Source organism: Ranitomeya variabilis, chromosome 2 (genome assembly GCF_051348905.1).
Source record: "Ranitomeya variabilis isolate aRanVar5 chromosome 2, aRanVar5.hap1, whole genome shotgun sequence".
In the NCBI taxonomy this organism is placed as follows: Eukaryota; Metazoa; Chordata; class Amphibia; order Anura; family Dendrobatidae; genus Ranitomeya; species Ranitomeya variabilis.
Genome location: NC_135233.1, coordinates 821,180,993 through 821,201,318, shown reverse-complemented (window position 1 = coordinate 821,201,318; position 20,326 = coordinate 821,180,993). Strand labels below are relative to the sequence as shown.

Sequence of the window (20,326 nt, the reverse complement as noted above, 5' to 3'; positions counted from 1 at the left end):
CAAAACAGGCGCCGAAGTAAACCGGCGCTTCAGCTCCCGGAAAGCCTCCACGGCTGCTGGAGCCCAATTAGCCACATCAGAACCTTTCTTGGTCATATCCGTCAAAGGTTTAACAACGCTAGAGAAATTAGCAATAAAACGACGGTAGAAATTAGCAAAACCCAAGAACTTCTGAAGACTCTTAACAGACGTGGGTTGAGTCCAATCATGAATAGCTCGGACCTAGACTGGGTCCATCTCTACTGTAGAAGGGGAGAAAATGAAACCCAGAAAGGAAACCTTCTGCACTCCAAAGAGACACTTTGAGCCCTTCACAAACAAAGCATTATCACGCAAAACCTGAAACACCATCTGACCTGCTTTACATGAGAATCCCAATCATCAGAAAAAAACAGAATATCATCCAGATAAACAATCATAAATTTATCTAGATACTTCCGGAAGATGTCATGCATAAAAGACTGAAACACTGAGGGAGCATTAGAGAGCCCAAAAGGCATCACCAAGTACTCAAAATGACCTTCGGGCGTATTAAACGCAGTTTTCCATTCATCTCCCTGCTTAATGCGCACAAGGTTGTACGCACCACGAAGATCTATCTTGGTGAACCACTTGGCACCCTTAATCCGAGCAAACAAGTCCGACAATAGTGACAAAGGATACTGAAATTTGACCATGATTTTATTCAGAAGCCGATAGTCTATACAAGGTCTCAAAGACCCGTCTTTCTTGGCTACAAAAAAGAATCCCGCACCAAGAGGGGAAGAGGATGGACGAATATGTCCCTTCTCCAAAGACTCCTTTATATAAGAACGCATTGCGGCATGCTCAGGTACAGATAAATTAAATAATCGTCCCTTAGGAAATTTACTACCAGGAATCAAATCTATAGCGCAGTCACAGTCCCTATGAGGAGGAAGGGCACTGGACCCACTGAATACATCCTGATAGTCCAACAAATACTCCGGAACTTCAGAAGGAGTAGAAGAAACAATAGACACCGACGAGGAATCGCAATGAATTCCCTGACAACCCCAACTTGACACAGACATTGCCTTCCAATCCAAAACTGGATTATGGGTCTGTAACCATGGCAGACCTAAAACGACCAAATCATGCATTTTATGCAGAACAAGAAAACGAATCACCTCCCGATGTTCAGGAGTCATACACATGGTCACTTGTGTCCAATACTGTGGTTTATTCTCTGCCAATGGCGTAGCATCAATTCCTCTAAGAGGAATAGGATTTTTCAAAGGCTCCAGGACAAAACCACAGCGCTTGGCGAACGACAAGTCCATAAGACTCAGGGCAGCACCTGAATCCACAAATGCCATTACAGGGTAGGAAGACAATGAGCAAATTAGAGTTACAGACAAAATAAATTTAGGATGCAAATTACCAATGGCGACAGGACTAACCATCTTTGTTAGGCGTTTAGAGCATGCTGAGATAACATGTGTAGAATCACCACAGTAAAAACACAACCCATTCTGACGTCTATGATTTTGTCGTTCAGTTCTAGTCTGAATTCTATCACATAGTATTGAGTCAGGTGTCCGTTCAGACAACACTGCAAGAGGATTAGCAGATTTACGCTCCCGCAAACGCCGATCTATCTGAATGGCCAGAGCCATAGAATCACTCAAATTTGTAGGAATGGGAAAACCCACCATCACATTCTTAATGGCTTCAGAAAGGCCATTTCTGAAATTTGCGGCCAGAGCACACTCATTCCATTGAGTAAGCACGGACCATTTCCGAAATTTTTGGCAATACACTTCAGCCTCATCTTGGCCCTGAGAGATAGCCAGCAACGCTTTTTCTGCCTGAATTTCAAGATTGGGCTCCTCATAAAGCAATCCGAGCGCCAGAAAAAATGCATCAATATTTGCCAATGCCGGATCTCCTGGCGCCAATGAAAAAGCGCAATCCTGAGGGTCGCCACGCAAGAAAGAGATAACAATTTTAACTTGCTGAGCTGAGTCTCCAGACGAACGCGGTCTCAAAGATAGAAACAATTTACAATTATTCCTAAAATTCCCAAATTTAAATCGATCACCAGAGAAAAGCTCAGGAATAGGTATCTTAGGCTCTGACATAGGACTACTAATAACAAAATCCTGAATGCCCTGCACTCGTGCAGCAAGCTGATCCACACTAGTAATCAGAGTCTGAACATTCATGTCTGCAGCAGAGCTTCAAGCCACTCAGAGGAAAAAGGGGAAGAAGAAAAAAAAAACAAAAAAAAAAAACTCAGAACTTCTTTTCTTTTAATCCCACTTCTGCAATGCAATAAATATTCACTTTCGGCCTGGAATACTGTTGTGATCCTAGTGGTAGAGGATCTCAGAAGTTCCAGCTAAGTCCGCAAACACAAAAACCAGCTCATAGGGAGGTGGTAACTTGGCTGACCGTATATCTAATCCTAGCACAACAACTAGAAGTAGCCGGGGAACGTACCTACGTTTATTCTAGACGTCTCGCACCAGCCGGAGAACTAACTAACCCTTTCAGAGAAAATAAGACCTCACTTGCCTAAAGAGAAAGGACCCCAAAGTTATAATACAAGCCCCCAACAAATAATAACGGTGAGGTAAGAAGAAAAGACAAACGTAAGAATGAACTAGATTTAGCAAAGAGAGGCCCACTAATTAATAGCAGAAAATAGGAAGGAGACTTATACGGTCAGCAAAAACCCTACAAAAATATCCACGCTGAAAATCCAAGAACCCCCGCACCGACTAACGGTGTGGGGGGAGAATATCAGCCCCCTAGAGCTTCCAGCAAAAATCAGGAATCACATTATGAACAAGCTGGAACAAAATAGAAGCAAAGCGAATAAACAAAAATAAGAAAGCAGGACTTAGCTTATCTTGCAAAGAACAGGAGACCAGGAGTCAGGAGCAAACAGACATAGACTGACTACATCGATTCCAGGCACTAGACTGAGTTTCCAGGAAGTCTAAATAGGAACACCCAAGGCCTAACGAACCAGGTGGGTACCAACCTGGAGAAAGATGATCCAAGTGTAATACCGCTAGTGACCACAAGAGGGAGCCAATAAATATAGTTCACAACACATGTGCAGAGTACATAGAGAGGCTTTTTGGCACAATACACACATATTTGGCTCAGAAGTCTAGCAGCCGCACCCGAAATTAAAATAAAAAAATAAAAAAAAGTGTGTTTTGCAGAGCACACCCACACAGGCTGTTTTGCAGAGTACCCCCACTGAATTTATTTTTAGAGTACTCCCACAGATACACATGTAGAGTACACACACAGGTTTTTCTGCACAGTATTCCCACAGACAGGGTTGCAGAGCAGAGGAATTTGTTTTTAAGCATAGTACTCCCACAGACACAGGTGCAGAGTATAAGTATTTTTAGACCCACAACTTGTACAGACACAGCTGCAAAATACAAAGAGGCTTTTTGGCACAATATACACGTAGGCTTTTGGCACAATATTCCCACAGGCTTTTTGGCACAGTAGGCACAAAGGCTTTTTGACTCAGTACTCTCCGGAGCTTTTTGGCAAAGTAGTTTCGGAGGCTTTTCACACAGTATGCACAAAGGCTTTTTGGCACAGTACACACATATACTTTTTGACACAGTATTCCCAAAGGCAGCGTTGCAGAGTACACAGAGGCTTAAAGGCACAATTATTTTTTTATTAATGGACACCATTCGTACAGATACAGCGGTACAGTAGTATTATTGTTAGACACACTACTCACAAAAATTCTGCTGAAGCATAGAATAATTTTTATACACACTACTTGTATAGACACAGCGATAAAAATAATTTTTTCCGCTTACAAATGGGAAACAGATGACTGCAGAGTAGAATTTTATTGTAGACACCCTACTCCCAAAAACATGGCTGCAGAGTATACAAATTTTTTAGAAACACTGCTCAAATAGACACAGCGGTAAAATAAAGTACTTTTTGGGCCCACAAATGGGAAAGAGATGGCTGCATGGTAGAATGATTTTTTAGACAAACAACTTGTATAGACACAGAGGTAGAATAAAATATTTTTTTTGTAACCACAAATGGGAAAGAGACTGCTGTATAATAGAATTATTATTTAGACACATTACTCACAAACAAATGGCTGCAGAGTAGAATAATTTTTTAGACACAGCAGTAATATAAAATAAAAAAATTGGCACAAAAATGGAAAAGAATCGGCTGCACAGTAAAATTTTATTTTAGACACACAACTCTCAAAAACTTGGCTGCGGAGTATGCAAATGTTTTAGAAACACTGCTCGTATAGGCCCTGAGGTGAAATAAAAAAATTTTTTCGGGCCACAAATGGGAGACGCATTTTTAGGCACACTACTTATATAGACACAGTTGAACAGAATTTATTTTAGACTCACTACTCACAACATGATGGCTGCAGAGTATAATAATATTTTAGACACACTACTCATACAGACACAGAGGTAGAATAAAATATTTTTTTCAGCCCACTAATGGGAAAGAGATGGCTGCAGAGTAGAATTTTATTTTAGACACACTATTCCCAAAAACATGACTGCAGAGTATACAATTTTTTTTAGAAATAGTACTCGTGTATATACATATAGTGGAACAGTAAAACTGCTGCTGAGATTTATTTATTTGCCACACTACTAGTATAGACACAGTGGTACTGAAACATTTTTGTTTGACCTACAAATGGCAGCTAGATGGCTGATGCCAGTTATTTATTTGCACCTCTACTAGAAAACACACAGCTGTTCTGGAACATTTTTTGGCCTAGAAATGACAACTAGATGGCTGAGACCAATTATTTCTTTCCCAGACCACTAAAAATCCCACAGCAGTCCTGAAAAATGATTTATTTGGCCTACTAATGGCAATGAGATGGCTAATGCCAATTATGCATTTGCCACACTAGAAAAGACACAGAGGTACAAAAAAATTATTTATTTGGCCTACAAATGGCAATGATATGGCTGATGAATTGTTTATTTGCCATGCTACTAAAAAATAAACAGCAGTCCTGAAAAATTATTTATTTGGGGTAGAAATGGCAACAAGACAGATGATGCCAATTATATATTTCCCAGACTACTAATAAACACACAGCAGTCCTGAAAAATTATTTATTTGGCCTAGAAATGGCAATCAGATGGCCAATGCCAATTATTTATTTCTTAGGCTACTAAAAAACACCACATCGGTTCTGAAAAAATGATTTCTTAGGCATACAAATGGCAACGAGATGGCTGATGCCAATTGTTTATTTGCCAGACTACTACTGTAGTGTCACTGAAAAATATTTTTTTGGCTACAACATGATGGCTGATCACAATTATTTATTTGCAACACTTCTAGAAACAAATAACAACAGTCCGGAAAAATTATTTCTTTAGCCTAGAAATATCAACTAGGTAGCTGATGCCAAGTGTTTATTTCTTAGACAACTAAAAAACACAGACCAGTCCAGAAAATTATTTATTTGACATTTAAATGGCAATGAGATGGCCTATGCCAGTTATTTATTATACTACTAGAAAACACACAGCGGTCCAGAAAAAATGAGATGGCTGATAACAATTACTTGTTTCCCAGACTACTAGAAAACACACACCGGTCCAGGAAATTTTATTTTTTGACCTAGAAAAACTGAATAGTGAGACGTGCAATATTATTTGGCCCCTTTAACTTAATACTTTGTCGCGCAACATTTTTGCTGCAGTTAGAGCTGTAAATCACTTGGGGAATGTCTCTATCAGTTTTGTACATTGAGTATTAGGAGATGAGTTTCCTCTGCTGCACAGGGGGAATCTCGATCCGTGTCTGCTGCGGTCTCCCATTCTCCATCGGCCGCAGTGGAGCCTGCTCAGCGGAGATGTCGGTCCCAGTGTCTCACTGAGTCTGATTCTGTGCAAAGGGTTATTGCTGCCTCTCCAGGCTCTGCTATTGTACCCTGCACTGATCTACAGCGAACAGGCTTTTCTGGGACTATGTCCTGCTTTGCACACACTGAGCATGCCCAGGGTAAGATCTCTCAGTGGAGATCAAGGATCACATGTTCAGGTACTGCAGCCAAATCTATTGGTCTTTCTAGGAAGGTCCTGAAGGTACGCAGGCTCTGTATTCTCTCATTGGTCCTCTTTTGGAAGGTCTTGTACGCGCTGCAGCTATTTAAGGCTCGCATGGCCACACGGCCATGCGCTAGTATCTTCTAAAGTTACATGCTTTGCGCCACTGTGGTCATATGCATGAATGTGTTCAGGGACCTGGCTGAAATAAGCCTCTAGAACGCTGGCACCTCCGGCGAGGAGTGTTGTGTGCATGCATGACCACTGACTGCTCTCTTCTGGGTAGTTAGCCTGTGTCTCTGTGAGAGTTAACAGGGCACAGAGCTTTGTTTTTTGGCCACTCTGTGAAGCTAACAGAGCTGGTTAATACCGCCATATTGTGCCGCCATTTACTTAGCGGCAGGATATTTCCTGCACGGTGGATCCCGGATTGCGAACGCACCAATCACATCAATAAATATATTTGTGCGTTCCGCAAACCCTAACATTGAGTGACTGAAATTCTTGCCCATTCTTCCTTGGCAAACAGCTCGAGCTCAGTGAGGTTTGATGGAGATCGTTTGTGAACAGCAGTTTTCAGCTATTTCCACAGATTCTCAATTGGATTGACGTCTGAACTTTTACTTGGCCATTCTTAAGGCCCCGTCTCACACAGCGACGCTGCAGCGATACAGACAACGATGCTGATCGCTGCAGCGTCGCTGTTTTGTCGCTGTTTGGTCACTGGGGAGCTGTCACACAGACAGCTCTCTCCAGCGACCAACGATCAGGGGAACGACTTCGGCATCATTGAAACTGTCTTCAACGATGCCGAAGTCCCCCTGCAGCACCCGGGTAACCAGGGTAAACATCGGGTTACTAAGTGCAGGGCCGCGCTTAGTAACCCGATGTTTACCCTGGTTACCAAAAAAAACAAACACTACATACTCACCATCTGATGCCCGTCAGGTTCCTGGCCGTCTGCTTCCCGCTCTGACTGAGCCGCCGTACAGTGAGAGCAGAGCGCAGCGGTGACGTCACTGCTGTGCTCTCACTTTACGGCGGCAGTCAGAGCAGGAAGCAGACGGCAAGGGACCTGACGGGCAACAGATGGTGAGTATGTACTGTTTGTTTTTTTTTACATTTACGCTGGTAACCAGGGTAAACATCGGGTTACTAAGCGCGGCCCTGCGCTTAGTAACCCGATGTTTACCCTGGTTACCAGTGAAGATATCGCTGGATCGGTGTCACACACACCGATTCAGCGATGTCAGCGGGACCTCAACGACCAAAAAAAGGTCCAGGCCATTCCGACACGACCAGCGATCTCGCAGCAGGGGCCTGATCGCTGGTACGTGTCACACATAGCGAGATCGCTACTGAGGTCGCTGTTGCGTCACAAAACTAGTGACTCAGCAGCGATCTCGCTATGTGAGACGGGGCCTTTACACCTGAATACGTTTGTTTGTGAACCGTTCCATTGTAGATTTTGCTTTATGTTTGGGATCATTGTCTTGTTGGAAGACAAATCTCCATCCCAGTCTCTTCTGCAGATTCCAACAGGTTTTCTTCAAGAATGGTCCTGTATTTGGATTCATCAATCTTCCCATCAATTTGAACCATCTTCCCTGTCCCTGCTGAAGAAAAGCAGGCCAAAACCATGATGCTGCCACTACCATGTTTGACAGTGGGGGTGGTGTGTTGCCTTTACGCCAAACATATCGTTTGGCATTGTTGCCAAAAAGTTCAATTTTGGTTTCATCTTACCAAAGCACCTTCTTCCACATGTTTGGTGTATCTCCCAGGTGGCTTGTTGCAAACTTTAAACACTTTTTATGGATATCTTTGGCAAATGGCTTTCTTCTTGCCACTTTTCCATAAAGGCCAGATTTGTGCTTTGTATGACTGATTGTTGTCCTATGGACAGACTATCCCACCTCATCTGTAGATCTCTGCAGTTCATCCAGAGTGATCATGGGCCTCTTGGCTGCATCTCTGATCTGTCTTCTCCTTGTTTGAGATGAAAGTTTAGAGGGACGGCCGGGTCTTGGTAGATTTGCAGTGGTATGATACTCCTTCCATTTCAATATAATCGCTTGCACAGTGCTCCTTGGGATGTTTAAAGTTTTGGAACTAATTGTACATCCAAATCCAGCTTTAAATGTCTCCACAACTGTATCAAGGACCTACCTGTTGTGTTCCTTGGTCTTCATGATGCTCTCTGTGCTTCAAACAAACCCTGAGACTATCACAGAGCAGGTGCATTTATACGGAGACTTGGATACACACAGGTTGATTATATTTATCATCATTAGGCATTTAGGACAACATTGGATAATTCAGAGATCCACAATGAACTTCTGGAGTGAGTTTCCTGCACTGAAAGTAAAGGGGCCGAATAATATTGCACGCCCCACTTTTCAGTTTTTGAATTTCCACAAAAATTTTAAATAACCAATAAATTTTGTTCAACTTCACAATTGTGTTCCACTTGCTGTTGATTCTTCACCAAAAATTTACATTTGGTATCTTTATGTTTGAAGCATGATGTATGGGAAAAGGCTAAAACATTCCAGGGGGCCGAAAACTTTCGCAAGGCACTGTATTTGTTTGCAAAAAGAAGAGAAAACACACATTGGTCAAGAAAAAATATGTCTTTGGCCTAGAAATGTCAATGAGAAGGTTGATGCCAATTGTTTATTTCCCAGACTAATAAAAAACACACAGTCCTAAAAAATTATTTATTTGGCCTTGAAATGGCAACTAGATGGTTGATGCCAATTATTTTTTCCCCAAACTACTAATAAAAAAAATCTAGTGGTCCTGAAAAATTATTTGTTTGGCCCACTAATGGTAATGAGACAACTGATGTCAATTATGTATTTACCACACTACTAGAAAAGATACACTGAAAAAAAAGAATTCTTTGGCCTCCAAATTACAACGAGATGGCTGAAGCCAATTATTTATTTCCCAGACTACTAAAAAAGACAAAACGTTACTGAAAAAATATTTATTTGGCATATAATTGGCACCAAGATGGCTTATGTCAGTTATTTATTTGGAACACTACTAGAAAACACACAGCAGTCTTGAAAAAATATCTATTTGCCCTAAAAATGGCAGGAAGATGGCTGATGACAATTATTTTTTCCCCAGGCTACTAGAAAGCACTCACAGGTCCTTAAAAATTATTTCTTTGGCCTAGAAATGGCAACTAGATGGCTGATGCTAATTATTTTCCAGACTACTAAAAAACACACAGCTATCCTGAATAATTATTTATTTGGCTTACTGATGGCAATGACACAGTTGATGCCAATTATGTATTTGAAGCACTACTAGACAAGACACAGTGGTACAGAAAAATTATTTATTTGGCCTACAAATGGCAAGAAGATGGCTGATGCCAATTATTTATTTGCCACACTACTAAAAAAGTCACAATGGTATGGAAAAATTATTTCTGTGGCCTAACAGTGGCAACTAGACAGCTGATGCCAATTATTAATTTCACAGATTACTAAAAAACACATACCAGTTGAGAAAAAATATTTTTTTGTGCCTAGAAATGGCAACAAGACAGTTGATGCAATATATTGATTTTCAAAACTACTAAAAAGCACAACGGTCCAAAATAATTATTTATTTGGTCTAGAAATGACAATGAGATGGCTGATGCCAATTGTTTATTTCTCAGGCTACTAAAAAACCATGACTTAAAGGAACAGTATTCCCAAAGGCTGGGAGGAGGGGACACAGTACATACAGTGTCTCAAAGGAACAGTACTCCCACAGGCAGGCAGGTGCAGAGTGCACACAGCAGTGTTTAGCACAGTTCTCTCATAGATGGTTTTGCAGAGTATGCACAGCAGCTTAAAGGACAGTACTCCCATAGGCAGGGGGTGCAGGGTACACACAGCAGCTTAGAGGACAGTACTCTGACAGAAAGGGTAGTGCAGAGTACACTCAGCGGCTTAAAGGACAGTACTCTCACAGGCAAAATAAACACAGCGGCATTTAGCACAATACTCACATATGAGTTGGCAGCATACACTCAGTGGCTTTTAGCGCAGTACTAGCACAGTACTACCACAGATAATAGTCACGTGCAGTGCCTACCACTCGAGTCATGCCAATACTCAGCATGGCTGTGATGGTTTCTCAAGTGCCCACAGTCTAAAACCATGTTGATTGACTGTGCTGCAACCTGAACAGGAGACCGGACGTACAGTAAAAAGTCTGTGTTTGGGGTTCAGTAACGGACACTAGATGTCCAGTACGGACCCTATACTTTCCCATTTGGGTTTGTTCATCCCTATTCAGATGTGAAGAAATTTTCTAAGGAGAAGACAAGGATACGACACTAATGTAAACCACAGTCTATACATGTGTTTCATTTATAAGTTAATTTCATAAACCAATATTCACTACAGTGTATAAGATGTTGCATAAAAGCCCAATTCTCTAAATAACAAGTGTGCTGGTTTTATTATCAGGCCAAAGCTGCTCTTCACCCAAACCCAAGGGCACGTTTGTCATTGACAATCTAATGTGTTATCTGAGTTGGATGATATCTTTTCCCTGACCTCAAGGTTAACCTCTCACTCCCCCTCTAGCTAGGTGTTCAATATACCAAGAACTATAATTTGAAATCAATTCAAAAGCTTATTGTCTGTTCTGTTAAACCTTTCACCTTGCCAGCTTCAGGTTTCCATCTCTTAGAATATATTTTTCTCTTTGTTGAAATGTATATGCTACCATATTTCTCATTTGCAGAAAGGTTTATTTAGTAGACAAGTTATGTAGATATTAAAAAAATATAAATAACTGTAAAGGAAATGAAAGTTGACAGTGGTCATTTCTCTAAAAGGAACCTGTCACGTGAAAAAAATGCTATTACCCTGATATAGGTTTAATCTGCAGGTTAATAGTGTTCTTAACCTGCACAGCATCAGCTCTTAGATGTCCGCTGCTGGGAGGAAATTAACTTTATTCCTCCCGACAGCATTTAGGCATTAGTCATGGGGTGGTAGATAGGTGACAAACCATTTTTGCATTTTGGTTTCATTACAAATTTTACTCCATTTGGCTTTCACGGGTGCTTTGTTTCCCTGCACATTCAAATTTGATGTGGTGTGTTGTCATAAATTGGCTGAAAGGAACAAAAGAAAAGATAGATAAAAAATGTACCAGCTCTCCCCCTGGACATTATAACAAGTTTACTGACAGATTTTCAGTTAACTCATTATGCAGCATGCAATAGATATTGCAGCACAGAAACTATTGAAGGCAAATGGTGTAAATGTTTCATTGAAACCCAATTATAAAAAATGATTTGTAGCCAGAAATAAATACATTCAAGTAAGAAAAAAAGTGTCCCCAAGGTGGACAATAAATATCTCACCTGCGGAACCCATTTGGAAGAGACAAAACTGGTAACTTCTATGACCGGTAGACCTGCTTCTGAGAGGCGATTGATTAACTCAATTTTAACATCAGTTGGTACAAAAGTCTGAAAAGGAAATAATAAATATCAATATTATAATTTGCATTATTCTTACAGATAATAATCTTCCTGTAATTATGATACATTTTCATTTAGCCGTCTGTACTTCTCCATCTAAAACTACAAAAGTAGCAGAAAAAAATTATCTTTGTGCACTGTAAAGTTAACTGATGTGCCAGTCAGTTTTTTGTCATTTGTATGTTAGCTCACTGACCGAGCACTTCGCCCTTCAACATGTGGTGATTTTAATTACAGAAGGTTCCTACCTACCCATACATGCAGGCATTGCTGACAGAGGTGTCCACATTCACCCAGGAATTCAGACATCAGCTTAAGGCCGGGATCACACACAGCGAGATACGGCCGAGTCTCGCAGGTTAAAACCAAGCTCTGGCACCGGCACTCCAGAGCGGAGCGTGTGGCCGCATAGCAATACATGGAGCCGCACACTCCGCTCCGGAGTGCCGGTGCCAGAGCTTTGTTTTAACCTGCGAGACCCGGCCGTATCTCGCTGCAGTGTGACTCCGGCCTAAGAGAGATGTTCACACACGTAGGTACCCATCAGTTTTTGAGACCACCTTGACGATGGTTGATGGGCCGATATAATTTGGCCAAATTTTATGCTAAGCATCTCAAATTCTTTTCCCTAATATTGAAAAGCCATATTGCTATTCATATTTCATATATTTCATATGCTTTAGCATGATAGAGTGCAACCTTTTTTGTATATTGTATGGACTTGTTACTTTATGTTTCACTTTGTGCCAGGACAAAGGCTGTATTTAAGCTTTCCTCTCATGGGGTTTATGAGGACTGAAATTCACCAGCCAGACTTTAAATAGAAATGGTTCATATGATATTGCACATCTCTCTCAAATGAATAGCATTGTTACACATTACGCAGTACACAGCAGGAGCACATTTATAAGACTCTCTCAGCACAGGAACATTTTTTAAACACATCCAATTGTAAAACTTATTATTGTTCCAAAATCTATTGATTAAAATGTACTTTGCTTGTGGGAAAACCCCTTTAAGGGCTGTTTGATAAATAATAGCACACCACTATTTTAAAAGGTATATAGTAGCAGCTCAAATAAACAAAATGATCCAGCTCGCCCCTTCCAAAACTAATAAAGTCAGTGGGGAATCCAGGAAAGCCCACCACTGCATGGCATTTTGGGTAAAGGCCTTGTACTAAGACGAAGAACGCTACAGCTTTCGAAATGCATTGGCTTTTTATGGAGAGAATTTGCGTCAACTTTTTACAAAGTACATATATTTTTTCACTTTTTTACTGGATTAAATAAAATGTAATGTTTTTATATACCGTATACTAGAAGCTGGATCCTTTACCTTTCTTAAACATATATAGTAGCTGCTATATGCTTTCCATTAGAGCCCTGGAGCTTCAACATACTCTCCTAGAACAATCTTTATATCTATGGCCAGCTATATGGGAAAACTTAATTAGTATTCACAATGAGAAATCAATGAGAAAATCAATAGCACACCATTCTTTGTCACATTTTATCAAGCTAAAGAACTTAAACAGGTTGCAAATGACAATAAGCAAAATATTACCGACCAAGTGCAAAGAACTAACTGCTCAGTTTCTTAGCTGCTGGTAAATGTTTAGTTACTAAATATTGACTTGATTAGATGAATATTGATTGTATTATTTTAATTTGATAATGACTTCTATATGAACTTTTTATAACTCCATATGTTACCTTTTCATTTTGTAAACCATCTCTTGGCCCAACTTCAACTATTTTGACATATTTTGGAAAACCACTTGCACATGGCTCCTAAAGAAATAATACAATACAACATGTATTAAATTCAATAACCAAGTATAACCAAATATTTTACAAAGTCCATTGTTGTTTCCAGTTATTTACATTCATTTAGTCATTTACAGTCACCCTGATACTAGTATCCCTCAATTCCCAGCATCAAAAGTAAATGCCTAGATAATCTCCCAGCTATATGCTAGTTAAGATATTATAATAGTCACTAGTTATATTAATTAAGAAAAGTTAAGAGGTGTTTGAGATATGACAGGAAGGTAATCATTCATTTTGAATCTATGATAAACTATATACCCCCCCCAAAGAAAAAAAAAATGAGGCTGCAATTTTTATGATTAATAAATACTTATACAACAGCAACAGCAAATCTTCACTCTTTCCAAATAACATGACAGGTGATACATGCTATCTGGTCTACGGGGCTGCCACTACGTATTTTGGGGACCCATACTGGCAACATTTTCGGGGCCCCCTTGAGATTCCACCCCAGCTCCGCCTCCAACCCTCGAAACTTCCACAGTCCCACCACCCATTATTGGAAAAGCTTCACTTCTGCACCACATCCTCACCAGTCACACATTAACAGTTCCCATCACCAGATTAAATACATAGCCAGCAGCTTTTGTAGACTCTCTTGGCCGGGCTCTACTCTACTGTAACTTATTAAACATTTGTTAAAATATCCAATACAATTTTAGGTACATTTATTTTTATTTTTAAAATGATCAATAATACCACATACAAGGGACAAATACTACTGCACCATGACCGAATCACATATTACCACCACATGGTGAGCGATTACTACAATACTGATCATTAATTTAAAAAAAACACGATACTGATATCTACATAAGTGCCATTACACACAGGAAATGTGTGTACTTAGTTTACAGTGTCCGTGTATAGGTAATACAGTGATCACCAGTGACTTAATACACAGGAGCTCTGTATACAGTGTCAGTGTACAGGTAATACAGTGATCACTGGTGACATTGCACACAGATGTTGGACGCTGTGTACTTGTACAGCATCCAACGATCAGCGTCTAGCTGTTACAGTATAGTGGAAAGGATTTCAAGAAATCCCATGTATACTATACCTTCAGAGACGCCCGCAGATCACCCGTGGAGATGGACATGCGACACATCTCTCCAGACAGCAGCATGTATATTTCTCTTGCGTAGATGAGAGAAAGTGTTTAAAACATGTGATATAAAACGGAACATGTGCACAGTAATGTGGTTTTAACAGTGCTGGGCATTATTTCCATTTTATAGGGCGCCTTTAAGAGACACTTTGTGGGCATACCCTTAGAGTAAACTCCCTTTTTAGTGAAAGAAGTAATCATTGCCACTATCAATGAAATGTTTAGCAGGCAGGTAGCCGAGAGCTGTACCTGGCTATCTCTGGCATTCCAATACAGAGTGAATGGAATGTGATGTGCATTGTGACATTCAAGCAGGGAACTTGAAAGACCCAGTATGACAATGATTAATAGGGTACCATATTTAAAAATCCTTCGTCCAGTGGTTCCTAACACCTTAATACTAAAAGGTACTAAAACACTATTAATCAAATGGAAATATTTACCAGGTAGCTGTAAATGAAACCACACATGTACATCCGTGTAAACACACATGTACAAGAAACATACAAAAAGCATACATAAGCAATAAAAAAAAGCATGTTACAAAAATGTTTTGTTTAATACTGTACTTGTTCAGAAGTTGTTACATCTCCAATCCAGTTTTGATCTCTTAGAAGATGTTGGTAACTGAGACAATGCTTAACTGCAGTTGGGACGTTACCCATCAGCCACAATAAACAGTCAGACAGGCTTGCTTTAATTAACAAATAACTGAAACAAAAGAAAAACATGTGACTTGTACAATTGCTTTGTGTGATTTCCATTACATAATATGTTCTCTTTTAAAGAGATTATTCAATTTGCACATTCACTACTTGATAGAAGCATCCTTTGAAAACAATCGCAATGCAACGTTCATTTTTCCTACAGCAGCACCACGAGGGAAATAACGTACTGCGTAATACCAACTGAACCTTTCAAATTAATTTGTTGCCCATGTAGTGCGGAAAGGTCTCCAGAGCAAGAGACACTCTACCTTTTAGCCATGAGAACATATTCATGACCTAAACCATTAAAGGGGTTATTCCAGACTTTAACACTGATAGCATTGAACTGTGTTAGCGTCAATACGCCAACACATTTCAATCCCATGACACAAGCTCTGTGCCCTATCACTATCTGTCTTGTAAGCTGCAGGTTTACCATAGACCTGTGGCTTATGAGATTTCAACGTACCTACGCAGGTATTGAGATGATGTCACAACATCGTGCCACTTCTGCGGACCGGTTGTAGAAGTCAGAACAGACGGAGGCTGGTAGTCAAGATTAGATGAGTATAATCTTTATTGGTTTTTTTTATGATCCGGTTGTGGTGCCCATAATGACATGTATAAAGGCCTGTTAGGCCATAGTAAAGTATATAGGGAACTATGGGCCCATCGCACTATATGCACACGTGGTCAAAATTGTTGGTACCCCTCGTTTTATGACAGAAAAACCCACAATGGTCACAGAAATAACTTGATTCTGACCAAAGTAATAATAAATAAAAGTTCTATGAAAACCCTTTGGGGTAGTGATGATTTTGACTCCATGGGTTTTTTCCAGAAATAATCAGCAGTGGATGTTGCTGAATAAAAATTGCAAACTGCCATTGTCGTCCCCAGTACTTTGTAGTCCACTGTATGCTGTAGTGACCAGTACATTGTGGTGAGGAGACAAGCACTCGTTAATTAGACTGGCTGTCATCGCTACAGAAATGACAAACATGTAGATGCTAAATGTGGTTTAGGCACACTGGGGATCAGAAGAAAGGGGGCATTTGGATTGTTGAATATCTTTTAGGGGTCGAGGAGCAATTTCGCTTTTCCAACAGAAACATGGATTATAGACCTGAGTGGGGACTTGCTTTTTACATGGATTGATCTGAAGGTTTTTTAAAGAAAATTTTACATAACGTTTGGGATCATATTCAGGGCAGAGACACACTGCCCTATTTCTCGTGTGATAATCGCATCGCACCGCATGGACTAGCCGGCAGCTCTCCTGACCTGAGCATGACAGCATGATGGATTACTATGCAGCTGTCAAGCTCAGGTCAGGAGAGCCCACAGCCAGTACAAGGTTTACAATGTGATTCTCACCCAAGAAATATGGCAGTGTGTCTCTACCCTTATTCTGAGTGGCACGTTGAGCACTTACTTTGGGGTTTCCATCTAAATTTCTGAGTGATGTAATTCAAATGAAACGCCTGAGGGTTGCCTTTACTATAATGAGGCAGCACAGTTACTCTGCACTCAGTCTAGCCTCTGTTCAGCATTGTCCTTATATTCAGAAGTGCATAAATCTATGGCCATATTTTATGCATGCCTAAAAAGACGGACAGCGCCGGATCACAGGCCAGACGATGTCCACAGTGCCTTCATCTACCTCACTATAGGGTATCTTCCACCTGGGGTTCCATCTGCAATGTATTTCAGAGATTTACACAGAAACCCATGTGTAAGCAATCAGCAGAGCACAGGATAAATGTGACCAGGGCCTTACTGCGATCTTTGGGAGGCAGAGTGAAAAAAAATCAACAGCAGATGAAGAATTGTTTTTCTTTATTTTTACAACGTTCCTCTTGAGGTATAAGTGATTAGACTACTTTATTCTTCAGGTCAGTGCAATACCATATTTATATCATTTTTTTTTCTATTTGGCTGTTGTCACCCACTAAAAAAAAAGCTTTTTATTGCAAAATATAGTTGCATCGCCATATTTTAAGAGCTATAATTTTTCCACATTTCTGCCGACGGAGTCATTTGAGAGCTTGTTTTTTGGGGACGAGTTGCCGTTTTTATTGGTAACATTTTCGGGTACATGTCAATTTTGATCGCTTTCTATTCCAAGTTTCGGAAGGCAGAATGAACAAAAACCAGCAATTTAGCAATAGTTTCTTGGGATTTTTTTTCATGCCGTTTAGCGTGCGGTAAAATTGATGAGGCAGCTTTATTCTTTGGGTTAGTATGACTACAGTGATAGCACATTTATAGCATTGTTTTGTTTTTTGGCTCTTCTACACAATTCTACATATCTTGTGATTTAAAACAAAAATATTATTCCAATTTTTTTTTTTTTGCTATTTTACATAGTCCCACTATGGGATTTTCACTCTTTATAGTCTGATTGTTGGTATAAAACATTGCAGCCCTGTTAGGTTAAGTTAGTTAGGTTATGTACTGCCCATGAGCTATCTTGCTAGTGCCTGGTGACCTGGAGGTCATCATGATGACATCAGGTCACAATTGCAACGATTGGGCCCCCACAATGACATCCCTGTGAATGCAATATCGCCATGATGAATCCATACATACAAGGTCTGTAAATACCAGCCAACCTGGATGTATGGACATATCCAAGGTCATAAGGGGGCTAAATGGGTGGTTCAGAGGTTAAAGAAATTTTAATCTAAATCCCTATTTTATACCGTAATCTAAACTATTTTCTAATATACTTACCTACTGTTCCCTAACTACACTATTTAACTGCTATTGTGTTTTTCCCCTTTAATTGGTTGGGATGTCATATGGGGAGACAGGTACTTTTGGGGCATGGGCCCCTGATCTTTTAGGACCCTATCAACAGACCTGGGATAGGTCATCAATGTCTGATCAGTGGGAGTACAATACCTGGCTCCTCAACTGATAAGCTGCTCCCAGAACTGCTCAGTTATGTAGCTGCACAGCGCAGCTCCATCTACTGTATAATGGAAGCAGCTGGGTACTGCACATCCATGCCCTATTCACATCAATAGGGGTCAGATGGGCAGTACTCGGCCACGGACACTATCCTGTCGATGGAGCTGTGCTGTACAGCTCTGTTACTGAGCAGTTTCAGCCACCATAAACATTCAGAACAACTGATCGATGGGGATATCGATCAGAAATTGATGACCTATTTTAAGGATAGGCCATCAATATTAAAGTCCCGGAGAACTCTTTGAATAGGATATATCTAAATAGTAATAATTTCTAAACTGGAAAACATTTTACCAGACTCATCCTGGGGTCACACGGCCGTCAATTCTCATGAGAGAGAATGGGGCAGAGTATGATAATGACACTCAGGTTGAAACACTCTCAGAGTTTTGCAATTGTCTTGCATGCAGCACAGATGCAGAGATTTTCCCTAATGTCTCTGCGCTTACATGACATCCTAGTGCAGTCCAATGTTTAACATGTACCCACAGACTTAAATGGGTGAGTGAGATCTGATTATCGGATGTGTCACAGCATGCTGCGATTGTTTGCTCATGCTGAATTGGCAAATCGCATATTTGAGTTGCCCCATAGAATAACATTGGGCCGACTGCGATCTGATAAAACAATGGATGGCAGTCAAGTACAATGTATGAAATAAAATAAAAGAAATAAGAGTTTCTTTAACAGTAATATTAATAAACCAACACCTGCTGAAGAAAACGTGCCAGTAAAATATTGCTCTGTAATGCTGCACACTAATTAACACCCACTTATGTTCTGCATTACTTTCCAACTCAGACCTGCACAAGCTGCATCCTAAACATTCAATACATATAACCCATTTCTGTCACGATAAACAAATGTGCCAATATAATAATGAGCATTTCCTGCCTTTTCTTTCTCAGCACTCTACCAGCATATACAGCACATTACAGTAAATTGCATGCCTTTCACATTTCTGATCATTGATTGCAGAGGTCACCTCCGCATTATTTGCCTTTATGCTTACCCATAATGTACAGATCTGTAATCTGCTCGGTATATTTTACTCTATCAGGTTGCTGGTATACATTTTCTGCCTGTATCCCAGTTCTGCACTAGGCATGCTCAGCTGCTATCGCATCTCTGTTAAAGGGGCGAAGATGCACAGCTGCTTAAAAGGGCGATACCACACTATGCTCAGATTTCTGTACAAATGAAGACAAGTGTCTTTGTTTCATAAATGTAAAGATACATTCAGCAGGAGACTAGCTATTGATGAGATATTGATGGGAGTCTGACTATATTGGAGGATTATTTCAAAATGTAAAAAAAAGAAGTCAGAGTTGGTGGCTATTTCCATGTTTTCACTGTTTCTTTATTTGTTTTTTTTTTTTTTTGTATAAGCTATTGCAGGACGCAATTGATTACTTACCAAAATCTCAATACGTGCACATGTATAAGAGTCAATTTACACTGTGTGATTCAAAGCGTGAAAACAACTGCCAAAAAGCTACTTGTTTGCTTATCAGAATACCTTCATGAACTCAAGCAGTCATAATAAAGAATTAACACATTTTATTAAAAAATAAATTACCAAACATAGCATATATAATAATGAACAGCTAAAAGGACACAGGCACATAGAAGGCTCATGTGTGAAGGACAGCAAATGTTGGTTATATCACAGGGAGGGTGCAATAGACAAGGCTGAGCAAACTACACCTCAAAAAAGAGTTCAGAGTAGAAGTGTAAAAAGGGCGACTGGGGGGGAAGTTATGGCCAAGTTACTTAAAGACACAGTTCACAGACAGAGCATTTGGTCAGCGAACACCCCCCGGTCCCTTGTACATAAATAGACGGGACCGACACAGCTTTTCCCATGAGTTACAGTGCCTTCCGAAAGTATTCGGCCCCCTGGAACTTTTCAATCTTTTCCCACATATCATGCTTCAAACATAAAGATACCAAATGTAAATTTTTGGTGAAGAATCAACAACAAGTGGAACACAATTGTGAAGTTGGTTATTTTAAATTTTTGTGGAAATTCAAAAACTGAAAAGTGGGGCGTGCAATATTATTAGGCCCCTTTAACTGAATACTTTGTTGCGCCATCTTTTGCTGCGATTACAGCTACAAGT

At 40.2% G+C, this 20,326-nt stretch overlaps 1 protein-coding gene across 2 annotated transcripts in view; it reads right to left on the bottom strand.

Moving 5' to 3' along the window:
• The window catches only part of HMGCLL1 (3-hydroxy-3-methylglutaryl-CoA lyase like 1), a 125,199-nt gene extending 105,878 nt beyond the window's left edge, over positions 1 to 19,321 (bottom strand). For both annotated transcript variants that reach the window (XM_077292889.1, XM_077292890.1), the window contains exons 1-4: positions 19,216 to 19,321; positions 15,090 to 15,231; positions 13,290 to 13,367; positions 11,455 to 11,562 (exon numbers count right to left, since the gene is read on the bottom strand). In XM_077292889.1, coding sequence (XP_077149004.1) covers positions 11,455 to 11,562; positions 13,290 to 13,367; positions 15,090 to 15,185 — 282 coding nt within the window. In that variant the 5' untranslated portion in view covers positions 15,186 to 15,231; positions 19,216 to 19,321. The remainder of the gene's footprint in view (positions 1 to 11,454; positions 11,563 to 13,289; positions 13,368 to 15,089; positions 15,232 to 19,215) is intronic.
• Between the last annotated feature and the right edge of the window lie 1,005 nt (positions 19,322 to 20,326).